This window comes from Merops nubicus, unplaced genomic scaffold (genome assembly GCF_000691845.1).
Source record: "Merops nubicus isolate BGI_N331 unplaced genomic scaffold, ASM69184v1 scaffold1462, whole genome shotgun sequence".
Classification (NCBI taxonomy): domain Eukaryota; kingdom Metazoa; phylum Chordata; class Aves; order Coraciiformes; family Meropidae; genus Merops; species Merops nubicus.
The window spans coordinates 79,591-88,509 of record NW_008591440.1 but is presented as its reverse complement, the minus strand read 5'-3'; the positions used below and the strand labels follow the sequence as shown (position 1 = coordinate 88,509).

General features: G+C 37.9%; 1 protein-coding gene across 2 annotated transcripts in view; it reads right to left on the bottom strand.

Moving 5' to 3' along the window:
* The window catches only part of SLC24A2 (solute carrier family 24 (sodium/potassium/calcium exchanger), member 2), a 105,488-nt gene that overhangs the window by 18,333 nt on the left and 78,236 nt on the right, over positions 1-8,919 (bottom strand). For both annotated transcript variants that reach the window (XM_008950249.1, XM_008950250.1), the window contains 2 exons: positions 7,668-7,775; positions 5,961-6,040 (listed from right to left, as the gene is read on the bottom strand). In XM_008950249.1, coding sequence (XP_008948497.1) covers positions 5,961-6,040; positions 7,668-7,775 — 188 coding nt within the window. The remainder of the gene's footprint in view (positions 1-5,960; positions 6,041-7,667; positions 7,776-8,919) is intronic.

The following is an 8,919-nucleotide window of genomic DNA, read 5'->3' as shown; positions in this document are numbered from 1 at the left end:
AATGTCTTACAGACCATATGGTGAGAGAAGGTATTGTCCTCTGCTGTGCTGATTAGGGGCTGGGAAGGACACCACAGCCGTCTGTCCTTCTCAGCTGAGGTTCTGGTTTTATCAAAGTGTAGGAGAGCTGCTGCTGCTGCTTACAGTGGGAGTGGGATTGTATGAGTCTTACTGGCTGGGACAAATTACGTGCTTGCTGGGGACATTTTCTGGAGAGCCTTTTTGAATTTCTGCAAGCATCAGGACAGAGTTTATCTTGTTGCTCAAGGGCTTGGACTAGCAAGAGGACAGCTGAGGGTCTCTGGAGGAGAATGGAGTAAGAATGATGGAGTTAGGGGCCTGGGAGAAAGGGAAAAGCAAGACAGGGGAGTTTGGAAGAGACAAATGAAGACATTAAAAAAAAAAAAAGGGAATAAAGTGAAATCCACCTAGTTCATGAAAACCTGTGAAAATCATCAACTGACAGTGTCCTTAATACTGTCTTGTGTAGTGTTTCAGCCTTGTGCAATGGAAAAAAAAGGAAAGGACGAAAGAGTAAGAGTCTGGGAAAAATATAAGGATGATCACAAAGACCCTAAAGAAACCAGGAGAGGTACAAGAAAAATGAAATCATGGCATTTGGAATATTACACTTTTAAAAAAAGAAATTTAATTTACAAATACCTGAAAATTAAACTACAACATAAAAGCTTCTTTCCACCACACACACTTTTCTTGCAGTATTAGCCTTAGACTTTCCTTGCACAAGAGTCCTTTGCTTAACATGATACTTTTAAAAGAACAGGGATTTTATAAGTAAGATGGATTTATTTGCAAATTCTCTTTGTACTAGTGGAACATAAAATTTTTAATGTAATTTTTTTCGGTCAATTCTAACTCAAATACATAACTTCATATCACTTAAATGCTTGTGTCTAGGGATTTAGAACCAGGCACACAATATGCACCAGTGAAAAGTAAGAAAAAAATGCAAGTATGATCATGTTTGTTTAGCAAGAGGGAAAAACATGAAGACTATAGTGCAACATGACAATGGAGAAGAAAGAATTAGATCCTCATGTATGTCTTCTGTATCCTCAGTGCAAACTTGTTTTAAGGATACTTGATGACTTGCTATGTAAGTACACCCCTTTCCCAGCCCACAGCTTTCAGGACAACATTTTTTTCCCCCTTAAGGCATATTTGCAGCTTGGTTCTTTAGATGTACAGTGTCTCTAATTTTCTCACTTCTAAATAATCATCACTGGGACATGGAGGCATATATGGTAACTTTTCTTAAGAGATTTTTCTAAACAGCACTCATAGACCACAAAACCCCATGTTTGGACATACACAAGAGGAAAATTGGAGAGAAGAAATTTTATACTATATTTCCAAATTCTAACTTTGCAACACTTCCTTTGCATTGCATTAAGGAATGATAATAAAAAATTCAAGGTGCCAGATTGTATTCTACTCATGGAACAGAAGCACATTATGGTCTCAGTGTGAAATGAAGAATATTTGTTCACAAAAGAATGAAAATTCAGGAGCATTTGTAGGTCAAGACTGAGTTGTAATAAGTTTGCTCTTGTTGCTCTGCTTTAGCTTTTTAGAGAGAAGGAGAAACTATTGACGAGGACTGTCTGGCACACTGTTCTGCACCATCAGTATTACTTCTCTGAAAAGGGCTTCTCTCAGAACTGATACCATTGTGCTTGAAGACATAAAATATCCTAGGGGTATACAGTGTCTGCATAAAGTCTGGAAAAGCTAGAATGAAGGCTTGGGAGGACAACAGCCGATTTTCTTTCCTTCAATTCTAATCTTCGTCAAAGAAAATGGTCATGTGAATGCTATGTGTGATTCTGTCATTTTCTACAATTCCATAAATCAGGAGTAATCCTATTAATGTCCATGAAGTCAATATACAAAGCAGAAGGACACTGAATAGCCAAGTGTTAGGTTCAGAGTGATGCGACAGCTTGGGAAGGTGTATCTAGAAACTGCATGAAAAGCTAGGCAATACGTTGAAGAAGAATCCCTGTACAGAGTAGGCAGAGAATCATAGAGTGAAGTAGGATCCTAGGTATCACAGAGATCTATTTATTTGTTACATGGATGAGTAGACTTCTTTTATTACAACTTTTAAAAAATTCTAATATATACTTTTAAACTTCAACATAGATTCCAGCATACCAGTAACTGAAGAAGCCTGAGACAGCAGCAGCTGTCACGTTATCACTGGAAGAAGACAAAATTAGAAAGGCCACTGGGGAGGAACTCAGCATGGGCCATCTCAAAATGTTAGCAGGGGATTGCTATTTCTCATTGTGACAGCAGACACCTAAATCCTTTCTTTCAGACTGATGGAGCTAAACCTGCAGAATCACTCCTCCTCCACTTATAAAACTCCCTGCTTGCTCCATCTTGTCATTTGAATAAGGACAAATAATGTTTCCTACCTCTGATACAGTACAATAGTTTTTCAGAACATCCTAATACTTGCTGAAATTAAAAGTTCCAAACCTTGTCTCACTGAAAGTTTAAAATGTCTAAAGAGAGATGATAAAAAGACATTGCTGAGTAATGCACTCTTGCAGTAAATTTTCCTCCTTACCCTGCAGTTGCTTGAAATTGAAACCATTGTCTTGAATGATGCTGCTGCTTGACCTTGCAGATTTCTGAACAAGCTTAGAAACTGCTTCATTGCAATGCAAAATGATAGCATATGGGTGTTTCTGTGAGATGCGATTGCTTAAGATTGCTTTTCCTTCATTGTTTTCACTGAATAATATCAGTGGAAAAAACCTAACAAAGCAAGACCAATTTTCTTCTTAAGCTACTGAACTCTATTAAGAATCTATTACAGTTTTCATACATCCCACAGGCTGATTTATGTACACCCTCACAGGTGACACCAAGCTATGTCATCCTGTTTTGACCTTTACACACAGAAGTCTAAAAGCCACTCAGTTTTGGATTTTTTTTTTTTTTTCTGCAGTCAAAAAGTGGGCTAATGACATATTTCACTGCAGTGGTGAAGTTCGATTCTCAGAAAAGGTTTCAAATGGATCTGAAAAATGATCTTTCTTTACTTTAAAATATTGTTTGTTGAAGTGCGGTGCTGAGGGTTTTTTCTTACATAGATTTTTACTCATCTGCCTTACATAAGAGTAATACTTTGTTGGGTTGACAATGATCTTTAAGTGGCATGTCAGTATAAAGAACTTAGTCTAGCAGCAAAGGCAATTTAATGTTCCACTATGCTCCCCTTTCTGTGGGAGATTCATTATAATTTCTGATTATTCAGAATATCAAAAACTACCCATCTCTTTTAGATTCTTGGTTCTGATTAATAATTGCTATTCCCAGAGACCACATTTATCTGTAAACAGTGAAGGATTAAAGCTATCTGTCAGTATTTGGTGCACTAACACACAGTTGGACAGAATAATCTCGTCATTTCTCCAACTCCAGCTGTGTAAAGCAAACAGAATCTTTTCCCAAAGACTCATCCTAGTATAAATCACAGTGTTTTCTCCCAGTCTTGTAGAAAAAAAATGGATAACCTCTCCCTGTTATAAGGATGTTTCAGTACATAATATGCTTCTTGTGAGAGAGAATTATGTTTAGGAAGCAATTTATACACCACTTCTAATTTTTAACCATGGCTTGCAGAACCTATCAAGGAAAGAATTTTACCTACAGCGATATTGAGGAAGCCAAGATGATATCTGACTTGGACTAACAATTTTCTTAAATGACAAATAAGTAAAAGCAACTAAAATATCAAAATCTAAACCTGAGATGATTCAAAGCAAAGCATGGCCATTGCCTTTTTTTTGCTTGATTTTGCTGTATGTAAATGCAACACAGCTCACCCCACTTTTAGTAAGGGGAAGTTCATGTTGTGGTACAAACCAATGCCCAGCCATCTTTTAAAATACCCTTCTCATGTCACTACAGCCTAAGAAGAAAAATGAGAAGTAACTGTTTAAACAAAACCATCTTAAAAGCTTCACTGTCAAGGATTATTTTTAACAAGCCTTTCTCTCTCTACGAAGGTTTTTCTGTCTCTGTCTAAAAGAGCAGTGCCCAAGTTTAGCAAAATCAATTCACCAGCATTTTTCCACTTGTTCGCCTTCTTGAGATGCAGGTGGTATTAACAATTTTTTTTTTTTAAACTAGAAGACATTACAACAGGGCCTAGCAGGGCCAAATTTTGCAGTCAGCTTCTCTTGAGAATTACAAGTTATTTAAAAATAAGTCAGCTCAACGATATAGCTATTTCAGTAGCCATTGTCAAGTTAGAGTTATGCAGTTACTTATTACCTACAAAAGGTATACTTTAAAATAGAATCATAGAATCACTATGGTTGAAAAGGACCTCCAGGATCACCAATTGCAAACTTCCTCCTAATTTCCCTAACCACTAGACCATAGCCTCAAGTGCCTCATCTATTCGTTTTTTGAATACCTCCAGGGATGATGACTCCACCACCTCCCTGGGCAGCCTGTTCCAGTGCCTCACCACTCTCAGAAATGAAGAAATTCTTCCTAATATCTAATCAAAATCTTCCCTGGCACAACTTCAGGCCAGTTCCCCTCAACCTATCATCAGTAATTTGGGAGACGAGACCAACACCAGCCTCACTACAACCTCCTTTTAGGTAGTTGTAGAAAGCAATAAAGTCTCCTCTCAGTCTCCTCCAGATTAAACAACCCCAGTTCCCTCAGCTGGTCCTCGTAAAGCATGTTTCCCAGTCCTCTCACCAGCCTCGTTGCCCTTCTCTGGACCTGCTCCAGCACCTCCATGTCCTTATTATCCTGTGGTGCCCAAAACTGGACACAGCACTCGAGGTGCAGTCTCACCAGTGCCAAGTACAGGGGCACGATCACCTCCCTACTCCTGCTGGTCACACCATTTCTGACACAGGTCAGGATACCATTTGCCTTCCTACCCTCCAGCAGATCAACACTCCCACTTAATTTTGTGTCATCTGCAAATAATTACTGAGGGTGCCTTTGATCCCCTAATCCAAGTCATTGATAAAGTTATTAAACAAGACTGGTCCCAAAACCAAGCGCTGAGGGACACCGCTTGTGACTGGACACCAATGGGATTTAACTCCATTCACCACAACTCTCTGGGCTTGGCCATCCAGACAGTTTTTAACCCAGTGAAGAGTCCACCTGTCTAGGCCATGAGCCACCAGCTTCTCCAGCAGAATGCTGTGGGAAACAGTGTCAAAGGCCTGACTGAAGTCCAGGTAGACAACAGCCATTGCTTCTCCCTCATCTGCTAGATGGGTCACCTGATCATAGAAGGAGATCAGGCTGGTTAAACAGGACTTGCCCTTCATGAACCCACGTTGGCTGGACCTGATCCCCCTATTATCGTGCACTTGCCGCATGATCACCCCCAAGATGAACCGTTCCATAATCTTTGTTTAATTACCTTTTACAGATTTTAACAACACGCCATAAGAGTTATAGGAATACTAGTATACTATGTCTCTTTCAGCTTAATTTATTTGTTATCTGAAGATAACAGAGGGCAAGATGGAGAAGTATGTGTGAAGCTCCTCTTTCCTAACTACTTTTAACTATCTCACAAAACACAACATGACAGGCTATCCTCTTAAGAGAACAGTTCTTGTGCAATGTGATGATAATCAGACAAGCAATTTCCATTAGCTGTTTTTAGGGCTGTGAACATCTAAACTGTAGGTAAAAATACATTTCCTAAAAGAATACATTCCAGACTACGATCTGGAAAGGCGGGGCCACAGGAGAAAAGCTTTTATACATGGCAAACCATGTACTAAGTTCATCTGTAAATGAAGATAATATATATTGTAGACAGTTTATAGTAATAGCTTCTTGCTATTAACATGTATCCTTTCAGTGGAAAGCACAATCAAGCATGCAATATATTTACCAACATAAAAATAAAAATGACAGAAAAAGACATTAACCTCTTCTTCAACATTGTGAGCGACTCCATTCTGCACTGGTCCTGAATCACTTGGTGGTGTTACTGCAACTTCCACTTTTGCTGTAGCATGATCCGTAAATAAGAGTGAGAAAACAACAGAACAGAACATTAAGTAACAAATCTTTTAGTGAAACTGCTGGCATATATTCAGTCTGTGCAAGTCATCAAACACTGAAAGTGGACCAATATCAGCCTTTAAACGACAAAAAAAAAGCTGTTTTCCATTTGACCAGTACACATTTTCAATAAAATTCTTATGAAAGCTTGCATCTGAAGAAACTATTCTACTGGCACTCATGTCCTAGAAAAATTTAAATTCTTTGCAGTAGTCAGTGCTCTTTGTTTATGCTAAACTCCCTGAACCTAATACTTCAGGTATACTTCGAGGTCATGTAACATTCTACCCAAACATTAAAGAATGCAATATGTTACATTTACAGGTAGGGGGATATATTCAACAAGAGATAACTTTTATAAAAACACAGTAACCCCTGTAATTAGTAAAGTTATTTCCAAGCTGTAATAATGCAAAAACATGGAAAAAGAGTAAATGTATGGTCTAATAACATCCAATAACAGAGTATGATATTTAAAACAGAATCCTCTAGTCCTTGTCTTACACTTTTACAGGAATTAAAGGGGTAAAACTGGGCCTTTTGTTTCTGATGCCAAATTTATTTGAATTTATTCCCACTTTGATTATCTTGGAATTTTCTAAGCAGTAATTATCTCTTTAAGTATGTACTAGATAAAAATGTCAATGACCAATAAACCCTTGGACAATATAAAGTTATGGGGAATAGCAATATGAAACGTCTAACTCAAGTTCAACATGCCTTCTGGTATGCTCTTGAGCACAGAAGTAAATACACTTGTCTAGTTACATTACTGCTATCCTGAGATTTTTCTAAATTAAAAATCTGACATCACAGTCACATTAGAGTGCCAGACTACCTGTAATTATTTTGGTGTATGTATGTTGTCTCTTAACCCCACAGCCAGCATTATTGTTTGTTAACAGACTGTCCCATCTAACTGTGCAATTCTAGAAGCAAACAGAATTTAAACATAGCAAAATGTCAGAAAAAATGTCAGCTAATAAAATGGTTCAGCTTTTGTCAGAAACGTTTGATTTTCTAGTGCAGAGAGCATGCCAAGGTAGAGAAAACCAGGCATAGTACAGGTTTTCTTTTGGGAAAGGCACTTTTGAACTAAAACACAAATTCTTACCCTTAATGGAAAACCAATTAGCATAGATATGCCTAAATGACTCTCAGCAAGTAGTAGATAGACAAATGAAATCTTAAATACACAGGTTGTTTCTTTTGTGACAAGGGTGATACCACATAAAACACATTCTCCTAGAGCAGCTCAGTAATTGCATTACATTTTCACATATAAACTGTGAGTAGGTTTTCTCTCTCTACTTCTGTCACTTGAAGACACATCCAAAATCAGCACCGCTTTTTCTTTTTAACCCTGGCAGGAAGCTTTCTAGACACCATAATTGGCTTTCCCTTCTTGCACTTAACTTCTGTCCTGTCCATAGTTTAATACTCTTTTGTATAGGGAATCAGAATATTTTTACTAAGATAGCATAAATGAAATAGAAGGAGAAATTAATCCCTAAGGATTTTCAAGCAAAAACAGTGAAAAAGGCCTTCATGAATAGGTGATAAACCTGTACTGCTGCACTCACCTCGATTAGCAGCTCCATTCTGCCTTTCACTGTCTTCCACCTGGCACTTCTTTTTGGCAATCTTATGCAGAATTGATGCCCTTTCCTTGAACTTTCCTAAAAGAAAATATTGCCATTATTAAAATGCAGCCACTTTGAGAAGCAAAATTTCTTTGTCATAGCTTAGGCTCCATAAATCAGTGCTGATAAACCATTTCCATCCCTCCTCAAAGAGCAATTTTTATTATACCCTATCTGATGTTCTATTTTTTTTTCTTTGTAGTGGAAATATTTGTTTTTCCCTATTCTGGGAACTCAGCAACAAATTGAACATGAAATTGAAAACAAAAACTACTATTTTTCTTCGAAGCAGCCAGCAAAGTTCCCTCTATAAATGTGCTGGTGTAGGATGTTGGCCTAAACAGAAGATGAACACAGATGGATAATGATGTTATAAACAAACACAAACACTTTCTGGTCTTAATTAGTAGTACAGTAACACAGAATTTCAGATGAACCCATATATGGCATCATGGCAGCCATGGTCAACTTTGTCACTTTGCACTCAGCTATATGCCTGTGCTTCTACAGCTGCTTCAGAAGGGGAAGAATAAATCTCTAGAACACATTACCTCCATAACAGTTTCTTAAAGGTAAGCTTTCTTCTCTACCTGGCAATTGGGGTTTTTTTGCCTCCCATGAGGTTAACCATGCAACTCATCATCTAGACTGTCTCCACGGCAACACATTCTGTCTTAAGGAAGGTCTCAGATCCTATCATTCTCTACTGACCACTGAGTCCAAATGACACAGTCAAACTAGGTACTGTCAAAGATGAAAAATATTAAGTGAAATTAATTTAATCCCTCCCATACATCAGTAGATCTTTCTATGCAAGGACTCTTTGGACAGCATATGACAGTCTGTGTCATGTAGAAAGATGATTTATCTGCCTTTCCTTATCGTTATCCTCACTGGTAATGCTCTATTTTAATCTTTTCTAGTAGTGTAACTGATGGCTATAGTACAGTGCACTTCTAATTGAGAACACTATTACCATACAGGGCCTGTGACTGTTCTAATTCTTAATTTCCAGTTAAAAAAAAAACAAAACAGTAGAAAACTTCTGGTGTCCCCAAAGCAAAATCGTCATGGGCTTAAGACCAAAAGATATTTTGACGGAACCACACAATTGTTTAATAGTAGGAAGTAACAGTCAGAAGTCTTGAATGAACTCAGTTAGCTGTCTAACAGTCACTCT